We start from the raw sequence: 19570 nt of genomic DNA, 5'->3' as shown, positions 1-19570 counted from the left end.
CTTTAACCCTTTGTCACCAGCGCCAGGCTTCCGGTGAGAGGAGAACCATTACTGAGCAGCGGGATTTTCACCAGGGCTCTTGTTAAATGGCATCAGTACGACATTACACTTTGCCGCCGGATACCGCAGGGTCTTGTTATAGAGCCCCCTGACTGAGCTCTCTTAAAGGATGCACAGTATTTCTGTCTACCTATAACAGGCATAAATCCAGGTAATTTGCTCCTGCCGGTAATGCAGGGTGGTGCCGACACAGCGACTGCCTGAAAACTGCATTGTTCCATAGCAAGTTTGTCAGGCAATAGTCATGCATAATACAACAGATTGGATCCCTTGTGGCAGGAGGCGGCAGAGATGCACCGCGTACAGACCCAGCCTGTTATTTTTATCTGCCTTGTGATATCACTGTGACTGAGCTGTAACATGTGCCAGCCCTGAGCCCGGGCTTTCAGTCAGGCAGCTGGGGGGGATTTCATATGACAGAGCGAAATCAGAGAGAGACGCTTGTGGCAACTGCACAAATATGCCAGGCTCTCACATCAGACGCCGCTACAAAATGGCAGCTGCGTCAACTCACTGCGCCCAACCCTTCAGACATCTGTATTTCATCATCTCGATGTGGGCACAACGGCGTGAAAATCGCAGACCGACAAAATTGGGAGCAAAGATTCATAAGTTAACGGCCGGCACTCTGGTCATATATTGGGGCCCATTTATCAATGAGTGATAAAACTCCGTGCGTATGATAAATGGCGCTTCAGCCAATCAGCTTCCAACTGTCATTTTTCAAACACATGACAGGAGCTGAACCATTGGCATATCTGTTATGGGTGTAAGTTGTTCGGTGCACACGGGCCCTTGGGTCCGGGGGGGGGGGGGTGGGGGGGGGATGGGGGAGGGGCCAACACACAGCACGCCTTGCACCCATTTAAGTATACTTATCGCACCATCGGCCCGTCGCTGTCTGCAGAGCTGCGGAAAACTCTCGGAAAATGGCTGCGGCAGGGCATCGGTGGCAACAGCGCCCCCTACCTGTAGCGCTATATGCGGTGCACTCTCCACACACACCTATTTACGCCCCAGGTACTCAGTACGGGTACCAGCTCGCCAGGCAACGACACTGACAGCGGAAAAAGCGATCGCAGCGGCGAACGCAAGAAGATTGACTGCAGGAAGGCATTCTGGGGCGTCAACTGACCGTTGGAGGCCATATTTCGGGGAGTGGTAAGAAAAATGCAGGCGTGTCCAGGCGAACGGAGGGCAGATGTCTGACGTCAAAGCTGAGCCCATCACCGCTGGATCCGTCGTACAGGGTAAGTATGTCTAGGGCTGGTCTTGTTTTGCGGGAAACTTTTTTAGCATAGCAGGGCTGCACAAGAGATCGCAGCCCTGCCATGCAGAAATACACTCCCCCAAAGGCGGGGATTAGTTGATCGCAGCAGCAGCAAAAAGTTGCTACGTGTGATCAACTCGGAATGAGGGCCAGGATGCAAAACACGGCTAAGCTGTTTTTCACAAGTAGCGAGTGGATGGATTTTAAAAATTTTGTTTGCCGTAATAGAATATGTATAAAGTAACATATTAAAGGAGCAAATTAAGAAAAATCACAAGGTACGGCTAAATCTCTGAGTCTATAGCATGCAACACTGTGCCATACATGGCGGGATATAGCAAAGATGTATGTGGACACATCTATTTGCTATTACTACTTTTGCAAGGTTCCACATGTGCTCTGCTATATAATACATATACACATTACAGAAGGAGCAGATATGGGCCAAAGAGTGAGAGTTTCAAAAAGTGAGAGATTTGGGGGGTCATTCCGAGTTGTTCGCTCGCTAGCTAGTTTTAGCAGTCGTGCAAACGCTATGCCGCCGCCCACTGGGAGTGTATTTTAGCTTAGCAGAAGTGAGAACGGTTGTATCGCAGAGCACCTGCAAAAATGTTTTCTGTCGTTTCAGAGTAGCTCTGAACCTACTCAGCGCTTGCAATCACTTCAGACTATTCAGTTCCTGATTTGACGTCACAAACACGCCCTGCGTTCGCCCAGCCATGCCTGCGCTTTTCCTGGCACGCCTGCGTTTTTCCGCACACTCCCTGAAAACGGTCATTTGCCACCCAGAAACGCCCTCTTCCTGTCAATCACTCTGCGGCCAGCAGTGTGACTGAAATGCATCGTTAGACCCTGTGCAAAACGACATCGTTTGTTGTGCCCGTACGTCACGCGTGTGCATTGCGCCGCATACGCATGTGCAGAACTGACGTTTTTTAGCCTGATCGCTGCACTGCAAACAAATTCAGCTAGCGATCAACTCTAAATGAACCCCATGGTAAGGTTTTGCTGGGTTTTTTTTTAAATGGCAATCATTTACGCAGCAAGATCAACCTGTTTTTGCAGTGTAAATGATTGTCACTTAAAAAAAAAAACTGAAAAACCTTACCAAATCTCTCACTTTCTGAAACTCTCACTCTATTACATTTGGCCCATGATGTCATGTGAACAGACATGATGCAACGAATATGTATGTGTATTATTGTCTACCCAGGAGGCCATACAGAGGTTCTGCACCTACTGTAGCATGGGTTCCATCTAAAGACACACCAAACGATATATAAGCAGCTAGCGAAGCTGAAAGTGGGCGCCTCAGTCCTTGCACGTGTAGGCGGACGGCTGTACACCAGGGATCGGATATGTCGGAGCATTTGCAGAAAGTCACAGGCACAATACCGGCAATAGAATTGCACACACGGATGCTGCAGCGCCTGTATGTAACAATGGCGCATAGGACAGTTACTTGCTAAATGCAGGTCTTAGTATTCATGCCCCACATAGAAAAAATGTTAGCACGAGGTTCTTTAAAATAAATTAAATGCGTAATCCCTATTCCGCCATTCTGAAATCATTTAGCAGCGAAAACACAAATTTACCGCGAATCACGAAACGCGCCTCTTCAGGTGTCCCTGAAAACAGATTTGCGGTAATTTTACCACAAATTTCAATTCACCACCTCCGAGCGGGTGAAAAGTTGGGACAGGTATATTGGGGTGCTTATGAGTGGGACAAGTGTTTTTAGACTTGTAGGTGGGAGTAATCGGTCTGTTTCCACTTTTTTTTTTCTTTTACAGTCCCCTAGAATGACGCAAATATATATACGTATACCCATTTTTATTTATCTCCAAATTAATTTTTAGCACTTGTTTGAATGAGAAACAATTGTTTTCTATCATTTTTTCACACACACACAAAAATGCATATAACAGCCATTTGACCCAATTTAAATACCCAAAATACTTTTATTATAACCAATAATAACCTTCAATAGAAGGAAGCTCTAAAGTATGAATGAATGATTGGGCTGGTGCCTCAGTAGTAGCAGGATGGGCAACAAAGTGACCATTTAACCCTTTATACCCCGGGCACTCGCCGCTGTTCAGCACTTCCACAAAATTAGACGCTGATGTACGATCCGAGGTTCCCAAAATCAGGATGTGGCCGTATATTGACGTGCACCAATAACCCTATTTTGAGAGTGTGATGGGTCACCATATTCCGATATGAAGTGGACGCAGCGGCAAGTTTTTTTTTTTTTGCAATTTGCTGTTTACAGATTTGCGCCACTGTAGAGCAGCGTCGTGCAGGTGTAGACAAGAAGCGTTTCAGAAAATGGGGCGTGTCTACCCCATTTTTCTGGGCGTGCGCCGAAGCCAGCGGCTGCGTCTTCTGATGCAGCGTCACTGGCCCCAACAGCGATATTTCTCTGGATGTCCTGCGTAGCCTGTTTACTCAGATGCCCGATGGTCGTGCTGTTTATCCAATGCTGCGTCCTTGGAACGTAGCGGCGGATCTCAGAAGCCGGCAGTCGGTCTCTATAAATTTCAGACGCCTCCTGTGGCTTTTGCATATTGGGGGGTCATTCCGAGTTGATCGCTAGCTGCATCCGTTCGCTGTGCAGCGATGAGGCAAAAAAGGTACTTCTGCGCATGCGGCGCAATGTGCACGCGCGTCGTACTATTACAACGAACGATGTCATTTCACACAGGGTCTAGCGAAGCATTTCAGTCGCACCGCTGACCGCAGAGTGATGGACAGGAAGAGGGCGTTTCTGGGTGGCAACTGACCGTTTTCAGGGAGTGTTCGAAAAAACGCAGGCGTGCCAGGAAAAACGCAGGCGTGGCTGGCCGAATGTAGGGCGTGTTAGTGACGTCAACTCAAAACAGGAACTGAAGTGATCGCAAGCGCTGAGTAGATTTTGAGCTACTCTAAAACTGCACTAAAAAATTTTGCTGCCGCTCTGCGATCCTTTCGTTCGCACTTCTGCTAAGCTAAAATACACTCCCAGTGGGAGGCGGCATAGCGTTTGCACGGCTGCTAAAAACAGCTAGCGAGCGAACAACTCGGAATGACCTCCATTGTCACACTGTCGCTGCTTACCAAGATGCAACGGCGGCGCAGTTAGCGTCGACGTCCCCCCCCCCCCCCCCCCGCCACTGAATCAGCCCCCGAGACACCAGGAGCCTGTACCGTAAGCCACTGACATTGGCTCTCAGCAAGAAAATAATATTCCTCTTCTGACCGTTCTCCACATAGCTATCTTCATCTGTACGAAACTTAATATATTGCTTGAGAAGCTTTGCCATGCTGAACAGAGGCTTCCAAGTGAGCTGCGGCTTAATAAACAATTTTATTTCCGAGAGATGCTGAGCCAGAGAATTCACTCAAGATTAAAACGCAAGGGTCAACCGGAGCACAGCGTCTGTGACAGAAGCTCGCACTGCGGTGTCAGGGGATGTAAATATCTTTACAGAAGATCGTTCGCCTGAACGCTGTACGGTACAGCTCTACCGGTATATGAAAATCCAGTGATACTGCCACTATACCCTCACAAGGACTGGATTAAGATTTATGGGGGAACCAGGGAAACTAATTTGAGGTGTCTCCTACCAATAAAAATTGTAATATGTTATACTGACGATGTTATTACAGGGGGAGATGTATCAAAGCTTGCAGAGAGATAAAGTGGAGATAGATAAAGTTGCAATCTGTGCTCATACATTAACCCAATTATCTGACGTCAGGGTCAGAAGACCCATTCGCCCTGCAAATGGATTCCAGCTCCTCTGTGTTACTGTACGCTGGCACCATTACAGATACAGTACACTGTGTGACGGGAATCCTGGTGGTTTCTAGTTTTGAAGCAATTACCCATATGAGGAATAACATTGATGTTTGACGATGGATCTTAGTGTCCCCTGGAAAGCATGGCAGGGAGGGGCACCACAGAATGCCACCCCCACACTAGTATGCCTGAGGGTAAGACCGGGAAACTATGACAAACACACAATGCCAGCTGTCACCCTGATGGCTGAGAACACCCTCCAGAATATCGTGCTGCCACCTCGGCCCTTCCTGGCAGATAGAATTGCTTCAGATCCCTGGCACAGACTCCTGAGCAGGGCCGTCTTTTCGTATGGGCTCAATGGGCTCTTGCCCAAGGGCCCCAGGAGTATAAGGGCCCTAGGCTGATAGCTGAGAGTCCCCTCTTTCCAGAGGTATCAAATGTTTGAAAATCGGCCATAGGGAACCAGAGATATCCGACTTCAAAGCAGTGGTCTACATCCAAGCCTGTTAATTGCTCTTGCCAGCCAGATATCTCGGGCTCTGTATGATGTAGAGTGTTTCTGAGGGTATACTCCAAAAGCTGGGACTCTCTCCTTTCGGTGGACACTGGCAGCTTGTCTCTACTATGCCCAGAACCAGAGATATCAGCCTTCAAGCAGCTGCTCCCTGCTCCAGCTCCACACGCCTAATATGCAGTTTTATATATTCGTTGTTGGATTGCTCTGGCTCCTGAACTCTGATCCCCAAGTCCCCAGAACCTCCTGAAAGGTGAGACGCTCTAGTTTTTTATCCCATTCAAAGCTAAGAAATCTTTTTCCAGGAACTTGAGATATCTGCAGTCACGCGAGCTGCCTTCTCACCAGAAAACGATGAATATTAAGCCCACTCCACTATCCACCCCTCCCCTGTGTATTAAACACCCCCTACCACCCTGGAAGTGATGTACCAGGGCCCCTTCATTCATCCCAATGCTCTCTTCTACAGTTTAGTGTTCTCCTTCCTTCCCCATCTGTGCAGTAAAGGAGTAATTAGCAGAAATTACTGCTCCAGGTCCTACATGCTGAGCAGAAGATGGTACACCCCCTACCCCACGCGGGACATCAAAGCTGCCGCTGATAGCACCCTCCCTGGAGGATGGGTAGGGGTCCCAGTGCATTGCTGTGCCCAGGGGCCCACACTGCTGTTAAGACGGCCCTGCTCCTGAGACCAGCATACTACCTTGTGTGTTATGCATGCATGAAGCGGGCACCCCCAAACACCCGCCTTACACAGTGCAGGCCGACAGGAACATGGGAACGTGTAAGGAGAAACAGTAATAACCATTAATCACACAGGGAAATCTGCTCCCAGGAATTATATGATGCACAGCGTAACGCAACCAGGTGGTATTGTTTTTGGCATGGGAAACGTGTCAGACTGCTAATTATTCCATAGATGGTGGAGATTGTACAGCTGGCTGCGCGCTTCACTGTCTGTTACATGTTCCTTACCTGAGCCGCACACATCCGTGGCCACCTCCCGGCCCAGCCGCAGCAGCCCTTATGCTAAAGCCAGTTTCTCTAACGTCCTAGTGGATGCTGGGGACTTTGAAAGGACCATGGGGAATAGCGGCTCCGCAGGAGACTGGGCACAAAAGTAAAAAGCTTTAGGACTACCTGGTGTGCACTGGCCCCTCCCCCTATGACCCTCCTCCAAGCCTCAGTTAGATTTTTGTGCCCGAACGAGACGGGTGCAGGCTAAGGGGCTCTCCTGAGCTGCTTAGGGGTATATGCAATTGCGGTCGAATTCCAGAAAAAGTCGAATTCCGGAACGAATTCGCCTCAAAAAAACAATTCGCCTATGCAGTACAGTACTTTATCGCAAAAAAACGGACATTCAAAATTCGACTTTTGGCAATTCGACTTTTTTCGCATTCGACTTTTCTGCAATGGTATAGATGCTGCAATTCGCCCAAAGCATATTCAATTCAAGTTTGGAAATTCGCCTGCAGTGCTTTTCGACCGCAAATTCGCCTATTTTAGTCCGCCTCAGTTGACTGGCGGGATCTAAAAAAAAATTTTTAGTACATGTTTTTTTTGGATATTTGAGGATTGCTAGTAGCATATCTATTTATATTTGAAAGGATTATCTACTTGGTTTGTCTTTTTTTGCTTCACAAGTATTATTTAATTGATTTTTTAAAGGAATATTTTTTTCTTCAATCTCCTGAGGGAAATTTACCCATGATTCCACAGTTTTTCCCAGGATACACTTCTGCAAAGCCCCTCCTATCTCCTCACTCCCAGGTTTGAGACTACAGGGAGAAGGAGCCATTTTACAGTCAGCTCTGTGGAATCGTTTTTTTAGGAAAATTCCTGCGTTTTAAAACACATTCCTATTTTTGTACTGACTACAATGATGGAGCCTTTTTCTGACCAGATTGTGATGTTCATGCTGGCTGCAAGCATGATGGAGGAAGAAAGTGCTGATGAACATCAGGATCCAGGTCAGCAAATGTCTGCATTGGGTGAGCCAGTATTGCGGGTTTCATTTCCACGTCCACGCCAGTATCGCACTAGGCGTGAACTGGAGGATCTCAGCGAGTTCGAGGTGATACAAAATTATCGCTTATCGACTCGCGACATATATTCGCTGTACGCTCTGTTGGAGGCCGACTTGGAACCTCGGGCACGGACAAATCGTGCAATCAGCGGTTTTCAGAAACTGCTGGGGACGTTACATTTTTTGGCGTCAGGCACATTCCAGCCTACACTGTCTCAAACATGCGGTTTTTCACAGTCGACACTGTCGCGCTGTATAACCCAGGTCATTAGGGCTTTCCGCAAATTGACGATCCAGTACATCACATTTCCAGAGACGGACAGCGAATGTCGTGAGATCAAATTAGGCTTTTTCAACAAATACAAATTTCCCAATGTGCTGGGCGCGATTGACTGTACCCACGTGCAGATCAGACCGCCACGGAATTCAGAGGAATGTTTTCGGAACCGAAAACAGTTCCATTCCCTGAACGTGCAGGCGGTCTGTGATGTAAACATGAGATTTTTGAACATTTTTGTGGGATTTCCTGGATCATCTCACGACTCCTTCATCCTAAGCCAGTCATCGCTGTTTGACAAGTTTGAAACAGGAAACATGCCTGGTGGCTGGCTGTTAGGTATGTATTTTCATTTTTTTATTTTTTTATTATTTTATTATTTTTTTTTATTATTTTTTACAAGTACCTAACATTTTTTTTATATTTTCTATAGGCGATGCGGGTTATCCAAACAAACCGTGGCTGTTGACCCCATTGTCTAATCCTGTTGGTAGAGCAGAAAAACGTTACCAAGAGACACACATTGCATCGAGGGGAGTAATTGAGCGTGCCTTCGGTGTACTTAAAAGCCGGTTTCGATGTTTAGACACTTCCGGCGGTGCTCTTTTGTACTCACCGTCGAAGGTTTGCGGCATGGTAAATGCATGTTGTATTTTACACAACATATGTGTCGCAAACCGTTTGCCGGTGACTCTTCGTCGCAGTGCTTTCCGACGCGGGAACCGGTCTTCTGCTCTACCGGTGGGTATGGACGAAGGAGAGGATTCCCGGCGGACATTGATCCAAAATTATTTTGCAGTTGCCTGTGAGTATACTGACATTTGTATTATCGTGTAAACTGACATTGGAATATTTTTAAAAAAACCTCTTCATTTATGTATTTCAGAGTTTTACATCCTGTTGATGTATATCCCCAGGCCATGTTTGTACAGTTCGTTACCCCGTTTTATCCTGTTGTTGGGTTCCCGCAAATATTTGATCCTTTTATCCAACTCTACCATGGGTGAACCTACTGGTGATGTGGACCTGACCCTCCGCCATGTAGCAGACAACCCCCCCTCAGGTGAGATGTATTGCCCAAAACTCCCTTGTCCAAAATCACCCCGGCATGTCCAAAGTGCAGCCCTCCGGCATTTGCAAGACTGCACATCCAAGCATTCCCTGAAACAGCAATGCTAGGGAATGTTTGGATGTGTAGTGATGCAAGTGCAGGAGGGTTGAATTTGGGCCGCTGCAACCCGCTTGTGTTGTGTGGACTGTTGTATGTACCTCTTTTTCCAGCCCCAGGGTGACACTATCACCCATATCTGGATGCTCAAACTTTTCTCTTCCACAGGTCCTGCGATGTATCTTCCCAAGTGGCGTGGATGTGAGGAGACACGACATTTCACCTGATGTTCCATGGGTGACCCTACTGGTGATGTGGACCTGACCCTCCGCCATGTAGCAGACAACCCCCCCTCAGGTGAGATGTATTGCCCAAAACTCCCTTGTCCAAAATCACCCCGGCATGTCCAAAGTGCAGCCCTCCGGCATTTGCAAGACTGCACATCCAAGCATTCCCTGAAACAGCAATGCTAGGGAATGTTTGGATGTGTAGTGATGCAAGTGCAGGAGGGTTGAATTTGGGCCGCTGCAACCCGCTTGTGTTGTGTGGACTGTTGTATGTACCTCTTTTTCCAGCCCCAGGGTGACACTATCACCCATATCTGGATGCTCAAACTTTTCTCTTCCACAGGTCCTGCGATGTATCTTCCCAAGTGGCGTGGATGTGAGGAGACACGACATTTCACCTGATGTTCCATGGGTGACCCTACTGGTGATGTGGACCTGACCCTCCGCCATGTAGCAGACAACCCCCCCTCAGGTGAGATGTATTGCCCAAAACTCCCTTGTCCAAAATCACCCCGGCATGTCCAAAGTGCAGCCCTCCGGCATTTGCAAGACTGCACATCCAAGCATTCCCTGAAACAGCAATGCTAGGGAATGTTTGGATGTGTAGTGACGCAAGTGCAGGAGGGTTGCATTTGGGCCGCTGCAACCCGCTTGTGTTGTGTGGACTGTTGTATGTACCTCTTTTTCCAGCCCCAGGGTGACACTATCACCCATATCTGGAAGCTCATACTTTTCTCTTCCACAGGTCTTCCGGTGTATCCTTCCTAAGTGGTGTGGATGTGAAGAGACAGTTCCCTTGATGTTCCCTGGGCAATCTACTTACGTACAATTCAAATGCATTACAAATTTTAATAAAAACCACAGGAAACTTCTATTTTTAAAAGTTTATTGAAGAAAAAATTTTAATAAAGTTTGAAAGTCAATTAAAACAAAAAAGTAGTTTGTTCTTCTTTACATTCTTTTCTTGTGTATATAGATATCTGTGGGGAAAAGAAAAAAAAGTATATTAAAGTAAAGATACACTAAACTCATGTTCATTTATTTTCACTAAAAATTGGTGGAACAACACAGCCCAGCATGACCCATTGCTGGACTGTGTGGTTCTACAGAGGCATGCGGTTCAAAGTGAAAGAGTGGCGTCAGTGGTCAGCACTTTGACACGCTAACATTTGTGGAACAACACAGCCCAGCATGACCCATTGCTGGACTGTGTGGTTCTACAGAGGCATGCGGTTCAAAGTGAAAGAGTGGCGTCAGTGGTCAGCACTTTGACACGCTAACATTTGTGGAACAACACAGCCCAGCATGACCCATTGCTGGACTGTGTGGTTCTACAGAGGCATGCGGTTCAAAGTGAAAGAGTGGCGTCAGTGGTCAGCACTTTGACACGCTAACATTTGTGGAACAACACAGCCCAGCATGACCCATTGCTGGACTGTGTGGTTCTACAGAGGCATGCGGTTCAAAGTGAAAGAGTGGCGTCAGTGGTCAGCACTTTGACACGCTAACATTTGTGGAACAACACAGCCCAGCATGACCCATTGCTGGACTGTGTGGTTCTACAGAGGCATGCGGTTCAAAGTGAAAGAGTGGCGTCAGTGGTCAGCACTTTGACACGCTAACATTTGTGGAACAACACAGCCCAGCATGACCCATTGCTGGACTGTGTGGTTCTACAGAGGCATGCGGTTCAAAGTGAAAGAGTGGCGTCAGTGGTCAGCACTTTGACACGCTAACATTTGTGGAACAACACAGCCCAGCATGACCCATTGCTGGACTGTGTGGTTCTACAGAGGCATGCGGTTCAAAGTGAAAGAGTGGCGTCAGTGGTCAGCACTTTGACACGCTAACATTTGTGGAACAACACAGCCCAGCATGACCCATTGCTGGACTGTGTGGTTCTACAGAGGCATGCGGTTCAAAGTGAAAGAGTGGCGTAAGTGGTCAGCACTTTGACACGCTAACATTTGTGGAACAACACAGCCCAGCATGACCCATTGCTGGACTGTGTGGTTCTACAGAGGCATGCGGTTCAAAGTGAAAGAGTGGCGTCAGTGGTCAGCACTTTGACACGCTAACATTTGTGGAACAACACAGCCCAGCATGACCCATTGCTGGACTGTGTGGTTCTACAGAGGCATGCGGTTCAAAGTGAAAGAGTGGCGTCAGTGGTCAGCACTTTGACACGCTAACATTTGTGGAACAACACAGCCCAGCATGACCCATTGCTGGACTGTGTGGTTCTACAGAGGCATGCGGTTCAAATTTTCTTGAATGAAACATGGTTCTACTCACCTTGGTACACACAACACAAACTTATGCCGTCCACTTCATTTTTCCCCACCAATCCTATGAAGAAGACAAAAACACAGACTAGTGAATAGTAAATTCACACAATTAAAGCCTACTGTACACCATTACAAAAAGGATTTTTGGAAGAAAAAAGTGGTATCAGAATAGCTCTTTGGCCCATCATACACGTAGCCACAAGGAGCTTTCATCCGTTACCACACGCGCCCGCATACATGCCCGCGCATGTATGCCTACACAAAGCTCCTTGGTAGTACCCGGTCACGGGTGGGGAAGCCCAACACAGAAAACAATAGTAAGAAAAAAAACAAACTAATGGGAGGGGAAGAAAGGGATACACGAAAAACATTTGTAAATAAATAAAATACGACCGGGTTTATGGTGGAAGTCTGTCCGGATCCTCTTCTTCCCCCTGATAGGGCGTGGATGTCCTGGGAGGCTGGGGAGTATGTTGACTGGTCCTCTGTGCCCATGCTGCTGAAGATTGTGTGGCCGGTGGTGGAGGCATCTGGGGGGTGGGGTACATCCCTGTATATCCCTGGTACATCTGTGACTGTCTGTACTGGGATGGGACTTGAGGAAGGGTACGAGGCGTCCTTGTGGCTTGCGACGGCGGATATGGTGGATCACCAGCGTGTTGATTAGCTGTTCCTGGGAGCTTATCATAGATCATCTGCAGTGTGGTTGCGATGACCTGTTGGCTGGATGAGGAGTGTCGATGACTCTCCGACATGTTTTGATTGCTTGCTACCAGACATGCAGTGTTGTCCACGAGCCGGGTCATGGATTCGGCCAGAATGTTAAGTACGGTCATACTCTCCCTATGATCTTGCATTCTGACCTGTAGTATTGTGGCCGTGCTGTCGGAAAGAGTCTTTTGCAGTTCAAGCAGACTGTTTGCCATTTTCTCCATTGTCCTCTCAATGTTGTCCAGTCTGCTTCCCACGACATTTGTGTATGTATCCTGGCGTGTCCCAATCTCTGATGCCAGGGTGTGAACCCTCTGAACAGTTGAGGGATTCTGCCCTTCCTGGATGTCTGCCACAACTTGGATTTGGGCAGCTGAAAAGAAAATTAGACAATATTATACACATTCATCATACATTTTTTTGAAGGCTCACAATTCAATTTACTCACGCAGGGATGTAGTAACTGGAGCCTCCTGCACTTCCACCTCGTCATCCTCTGACGACTCCTGTAGGAGATCCGGCCTGAAGTAGGAACCAATCCCCGAAGCTAGTCCGCTGCTGGTCCGTGGCACCACTGTTTGCAAAATAATTTTTTGGGGAAAGTTAATAAAATTTACACAACTGCTGCCCCCCCCCCCCCCTCCCACAAAATAAATACAAACCTTCTCCATCCTGTGATGCCGCTGCTCCAGGAGCTCCACTTGTCCTCGTTTCGGAAGACTTTTCAAGGGTCTGGCTGGATACGTCTGCACGGCTGTCCTCAAACCCAAGAAAAGTTTCGTCTGTTAACCCTGTAGACTCAAACAGATCGGGTGATGGGTCCACAAGGGTTGTGTCTTGAGGCTCTTCAGTCACAGTCCCAGAGCTCCTGGAGAGACGACGATCTGGTGATGGCCTGCGCGCAGGAGCTGATGTTTGGCGCCCATCTTGTGGTGTGGTCGCCGACGGTGTCTGGCACACAGGTGAAGTTCTGTGCGCTGATGTCTGGCGCACAGGTGATAGTCTGTGCGCTGACGTCGTCTGGTGCACAGGTGACAAACTGCGCGATGACGAACTGTGGCGCACAGGTGACGATCTGCGCGCTCCCGATGCTTGCGGCGCAGGTGATGGTCCGCGCGCTGCTGCCGATGCCTGCTGCACAGGTGATGGTCCGTGCGCTGGCGATGTCCTGCGCGCAGGTGATGTCCTCTGGGCAGGCCTGTCTGAAAAAAAAAAAACAACTCACATTAGCACATACAAAAATTTTAAAGGGAAGTACAGTTCATGTGAATGTATTCTTACCATCAGACCTCCTTTTGGACGGCTTATCTCCCGCCTTCTTCCGTCTTCTGGGCGGTTCTTCCTCCTCGGGAAAGCCAGCAGGACGGCTAGAGTCCACACCTCCGCGAACTCCTTCGACCATGGCAGGGTTCATGCGCCTTCTAATAACATCCTCCCAGGGTAGCCACTTCAGGTTGAGAGCCGGGCCACCTCCCGTAGCTGTCTCATGTCGGCGCTGAATCCCCATCTTCTTCTTGGTCTGTCTGCGGCAATCACTGTACCGCTTCAAGCAATTTCTGGTGCTCCGGCGGTTTCCAGATATTGCAGTGACTTGACTCGCAATGGATTCCCAGATGCTTCGCTTTGTCCTAGCTGCTGTTGTCTGTGCCCTTGGTCCATACAAAACGTCGTAGGACCTGTCGACGCAATCCACTAGGGTACAGTTTTCCGCCTCAGTATATCTGGGTCCACGCGGCTTTTTCGGTCCTGCATCTTCACCAGAGGCTTCCTCCTCCGACTGCTCCTCTGGCTGGCTTCTTGCCTTTAGGGATTAAAAAAAATAAAAAAAAATAATAATAAGATCGGTATGTACCTGTGAGTGTCAGTATCCCTGGCATTGCGCACATATTCCAGTAGGTGTGCATGGCATTGCGCAAACTACAGTAAAGAAAGTTTGATGCTATTTGTGTCTGCAGGTGTGGTTAGTACCTTTCTACTAGGCTTTTTCTTGGACTTCTCATGGGCCCTTGACGACCGCGGCTGGTCACTACATGCCTGGCCGGTCGTATCCGCCTCCTGGGTTGGCTCCCACTCCTCGTTGCTATGAAGGGATAGATCCGAGGGGGTGGGGGAAGGGGCGGATCGGGTCTGCTTGTCCTTTGACATCTCTGTTATAAAATAAAATAAAATAAAAATAAAAAAACATACATACATACATACATGTATAAATGGCTGACCCACACAAAATGGCTGACCCACACAAAATGGCTGACCCACACAAAATGGCTGACCCACACTGTCGACTAAACTTGCTCCAAATCACCCCAAAATGGCCAGAAAGCATCCCAGCACACTCAGGAGGAACACCACAGCAAAATTAGGCGGGAAAACACATGTTTGCCAAACTGCCGACAGCACAGGTCGACCAGGCTGTCGACTAAACTTGCTCCAAATCACCCCAAAATGGCCAGAAAGCATCCCAGCACACTCAGGAGGAACACCACAGCAAAATTAGGCGGGAAAACACATGTTTGCCAAACAGTCTACAGCACAGGTCGACCAGGCTGTCGACTAAACTTGCTCCAAATCACCCCAAAATGGCCAGAAAGCATCCCAGCACACTCAGGAGGAACACCACAGCAAAATTAGGCGGGAAAACACATGTTTGCCAAACAGTCTACAGCACAGGTCGACCAGGCTGTCGACTAAACTTGCTCCAAATCACCCCAAAATGGCCAGAAAGCATCCCAGCACACTCAGGAGGAACACCACAGCAAAATTAGGCGGGAAAACACATGTTTGCCAAACAGTCTACAGCACAGGTCGACCAGGCTGTCGACTAAACTTGCTCCAAATCACCCCAAAATGGCCAGAAAGCATCCCAGCACACTCAGGAGAAACACCACAGCAAAATTAGGCGGGAAAACACATGTTTGCCAAACTGCCGGCAGCACAGGTCGACCAGGCTGTCGACTAAACTTGCTCCAAATCACCCCAAAATGGCCAGAAAGCATCCCAGCATACTCAGGAGGAACACCACAGCAAAATTAGGCGGGAAAACACATGTTTGCCAAACAGTCTACAGCACAGGTCGACCAGGCTGTCGACTAAACTTGCTCCAAATCACCCCAAAATGGCCAGAAAGCATCCCAGCATACTCAGGAGGAACACCACAGCAAAATTAGGCGGGAAAACACGTTTGCCAAACAGTCTACAGCACAGGTCGACCAGGCTGTCGACTAAACTTGCTCCAAATCACCCCAAAATGGCCAGAAAGCATCCCAGCACACTCAGGAGGAACACCACAGCAAAATTAGGCGGGAAAACACATGTTTGCCAAACAGTCTACAGCACAGGTCGACCAGGCTGTCGACTAAACTTGCTCCAAATCACCCCAAAATGGCCAGAAAGCATCCCAGCACACTCAGGAGAAACACCACAGCAAAATTAGGCGGGAAAACACATGTTTGCCAAACTGCCGACAGCACAGGTCGACCAGGCTGTCGACTAAACTTGCTCCAAATCACCCCAAAATGGCCAGAAAGCATCCCAGCATACTCAGGAGGAACACCACAGCAAAATTAGGCGGGAAAACACATGTTTGCCAAACAGTCTACAGCACAGGTCGACCAGGCTGTCGACTAAACTTGCTCCAAATCACCCCAAAATGGCCAGAAAGCATCCCAGCACACTCAGGAGAAACACCACAGCAAAATTAGGCGGGAAAACACATGTTTGCCAAACAGTCTACAGCACAGGTCGACCAGGCTGTCGACTAAACTTGCTCCAAATCACCCCAAAATGGCCAGAAAGCATCCCAACACACTCAGGAGGTACACCAATGCTAATAGAAGACCCAAAAAAGTCAATTTAAGAATAAAAAAAAAACGTGAAAACTACCCCAAAACACAAGTCTCCCCCAAAAAATGCAGCAACACAAGCAAGGGGCTATACACATACCTGCACACATACACAAACACCCCATGTACACCTCATGGCAACCCCCACTACACAAACACATACATGCAACACCAGACACACATGTGGTACTTACCTACAAATGTAGTAAAAGCTCCTAAAATGGCTCTCCTCCGGGTAACAGGAATCCTCCTGACTGTCCTGGAATAAAGCCTGCTGGGGTGTCCAAACGATATCCACAGCAAACAACCAAATTGCTAGCTCTGCACCTCCTCACACCTCTCTGCAGGTTCACAAAATGGCTGCAGAGCACGCAGCAAACAAGCCCTAATAAAGGGCTGCTTTCGGCGGGAAGGCGAATTCAGTACTCCCACTACTCGCCGATTGGCCGTAATCCGCCTGGGGGTGGGTCGAATCAGTTATACATTGAATATGGTGAATTCAGGGTCCCGGCGACAGGGCTGCGGCTGGCGATAGCGGGCGAATTATACAGGGGCGGATTAAATGACGCGATTCGCCCGCTATTGCATATACCCCTTAGTGTAAAAGTTTAAAGTAGGTTTTTTATTTTCAGTGAGACCTGCTGGCAACAGGCTCACTGCACCGAGGGACTAAGGGGAGAAGAAGCGAACTCACCTGCGTGCAGAGTGGATTGGGCTTCTTAGGCTACTGGACATTAGCTCCAGAGGGACGATCACAGGCCCAGCCATGGATGGGTCCCAGAGCCGCGCCGCCGGCCCCCTTACAGAGCCAGAAGACTGAAGAGGTCCGGAAAATCGGCGGCAGAAGACATCCTGTCTTCAATAAGGTAGCGCACAGCACCGCAGCTGTGCGCCATTGCTCTCAGCACACTTCACACTCCGGTCACTGAGGGTGCAGGGCGCTGGGGGGGGCGCCCTGAGATGCAATAAAACACCTTTTTTTGGCAAAAAATACATCACATATAGCTCCTGGGCTATATGGATGCATTTAACCCCTGCCAATTTTTCCATAAAAAAGCGGGAGAAAGGCCGCCGAGAAGGGGGCGGAGCCTATCTCCTCAGCACACTGGCGCCATTTTTTCCTCACAGCTCCGTTGGAGGAAGGCTCCCTGACTCTCCCCTGCAGTCCTGCACTACAGAAACAGGGTAAAACAAGAGAGGGGGGGCACTAAATTGGCATATAAATATATACAGCAGCTATATTAGGGAAAAACACTTATATAAGGTTATCCCTGTATATATATAGCGCTCTGGTGTGTGCTGGCAAACTCTCCCTCTGTCTCCCCAAAGGGCTAGTGGGGTCCTGTCCTCTATCAGAGCATTCCCTGTGTGTGTGCTGTGTGTCGGTACGTTGTGTCGACATGTATGAGGAGGAAAATGGTGTGGAGGCGGAGCAATTGCCTGTGTTAGTGATGTCACCCCCTAGGGAGTCGACACCTGACTGGATGGTCTTATGGAAAGAATTACGTGATAGTGTCGGCACTTTACAAAAGACTGTTGACGACATGAGACAGCCGGCAAATCAGTTAATACCTGTACAGGCGTCTCAAACACCGTCAGGGGCTATAAAACGCCCGTTACCTCAGGTCGATACAGACACTGACACGGACTCCAGTGTCGACGGTGAGGAAACAAACGTATTTTCCAGTAGGGCCACACGTTACATGATCACGGCAATGAAGGAGGTTTTGAACATTTCTGATACTACAAGTACCACAAAAAAGGGTATTATGTGGGGTGTGAAAAAACTACCCGTAGTTTTTCCTGAATCAGATGAATTAAATGAGGTGTGTGATGAAGCGTGGGTTTCCCCCGATAAAAAACTGCTAATTTCTAAAAAATTATTGGCATTATACCCTTTCCCGCCAGAGGTTAGGGCGCGTTGGGAAACACCCCCTAGGGTGGATAAGGCGCTCACACGCTTATCAAAACAAGTGGCGTTACCGTCTCCTGATACGGCCGCCCTCAAGGAACCAGCTGATAGGAAGCTGGAAAATATCCTAAAAAGTATATACACACATACTGGTATTATACTGCGACCAGCAATCGCCTCAGCCTGGATGTGCAGTGCTGGGGTGGCTTGGTCGGATTCCCTGACTGAAAATATTGATACCCTGGACAGGGACAATATATTATTGACTATAGAGCATTTAAAGGATGCATTTCTATATATGCGTGATGCACAGAGGGATATTTGCACTCTGGCATCAAGAGTAAGTGCGATGTCCATTTCTGCCAGAAGAGGGTTATGGACGCGGCAGTGGTCAGGTGATGCGGATTCCAAACGGCATATGGAAGTATTGCCGTATAAAGGGGAGGAGTTATTTGGGGTCGGTCTATCGGACCTGGTGGCCACGGCAACGGCTGGGAAATCCACCTTTTTACCCCAAGTCACCTCACAGCAGAAAAATATACCGTCTTTTCAGGCTCAGTCCTTTCGTCCCCATAAGGGCAAGCGGGCAAAAGGCCACTCATATCTGCCCCGGGGCAGAGGAAGGGGAAAAAGACTGCAGCAGACAGCCTCTTCCCACGAACAGAAGCCCTCCCCCGCTTCTGCCAAGTCCTCAGCATGACGCTGGGGCCTTACAAGCGGACTCAGGCACGGTGGGGGCCCGTCTCAAGAATTTCAGCGCGCAGTGGGCTCACTCGCAAGTGGACCCCTGGATCCTGCAGGTAGTATCTCAGGGGTACAAATTGGAATTCGAGACGTCTCCCCCTCGCCGGTTCCTGAAGTCTGCTTTACCAACGTCTCCCCCCGACAGGGAGGCGGTATTGGAAGCCATTCACAAGCTGTATTCCCAGCAAGTGATAATCAAGGTACCCCTCCTACAACAGGGAAAGGGGTATTATTCCACGCTGTTTGTGGTACCGAAGCCGGACGGCTCGGTGAGACCCATTTTAAATCTGAAATCCTTGAACACTTACATAAAAAGGTTCAAGTTCAAGATGGAGTCACTCAGAGCAGTGATAGCGAACCTGGAAGAAGGGGACTATATGGTGTCTCTGGACATCAAGGATGCTTACCTCCATGTCCCAATTTGCCCTTCTCACCAAGGGTACCTCAGGTTTGTGGTACAGAACTGTCACTATCAGTTTCAGACGCTGCCGTTTGGATTGTCCACGGCACCCCGGGTCTTTACCAAGGTAATGGCCGAAATGATGATTCTTCTTCGAAGAAAAGGCGTCTTAATTATCCCTTACTTGGACGATCTCCTGATAAGGGCAAGGTCCAGAGAACAGTTAGAGGTCGGAGTAGCCCTATCTCAAGTAGTACTACGACAGCACGGATGGATTCTAAATATTCCAAAATCACAGCTGATTCCGACGACACGTCTGCTGTTCCTAGGAATGATTCTGGACACAG

At 48.6% G+C, this 19570-nt stretch overlaps 1 protein-coding gene and 1 long non-coding RNA gene across 2 annotated transcripts; one reads left to right on the top strand and one right to left on the bottom strand.

Moving 5' to 3' along the window:
• Window positions 1-8025: 8025 nt before the first annotated feature.
• On the top strand, window positions 8026-9030 carry LOC134947450 (uncharacterized). Its single transcript, XR_010182558.1, has 3 exons — window positions 8026-8273; window positions 8368-8739; window positions 8821-9030. It is a non-coding gene; the product is annotated as an uncharacterized LOC134947450 (long non-coding RNA).
• Window positions 9031-11636: 2606 nt separating this feature from the next.
• On the bottom strand, window positions 11637-16710 carry LOC134948284 (serine/arginine repetitive matrix protein 1-like). The gene is made up of 6 exons (XM_063936179.1): window positions 16362-16710; window positions 14297-14475; window positions 13610-14129; window positions 12991-13530; window positions 12777-12902; window positions 11637-12701 (listed from the first exon to the last, which is right to left on the bottom strand). Exons 2-6 carry the CDS (start codon window positions 14471-14473, stop codon window positions 12016-12018), a joined length of 2049 nt encoding a protein of 682 aa, XP_063792249.1. The 5' UTR covers window positions 14474-14475; window positions 16362-16710; the 3' UTR covers window positions 11637-12015.
• Window positions 16711-19570: the final 2860 nt, after the last annotated feature.

The sequence above is a fragment of the Pseudophryne corroboree genome, chromosome 8, assembly GCF_028390025.1.
Source record: "Pseudophryne corroboree isolate aPseCor3 chromosome 8, aPseCor3.hap2, whole genome shotgun sequence".
Classification (NCBI taxonomy): domain Eukaryota; kingdom Metazoa; phylum Chordata; class Amphibia; order Anura; family Myobatrachidae; genus Pseudophryne; species Pseudophryne corroboree.
Note: the sequence above shows the minus strand (reverse complement) of the source record. Positions and strands in the feature narration are given on the sequence as shown.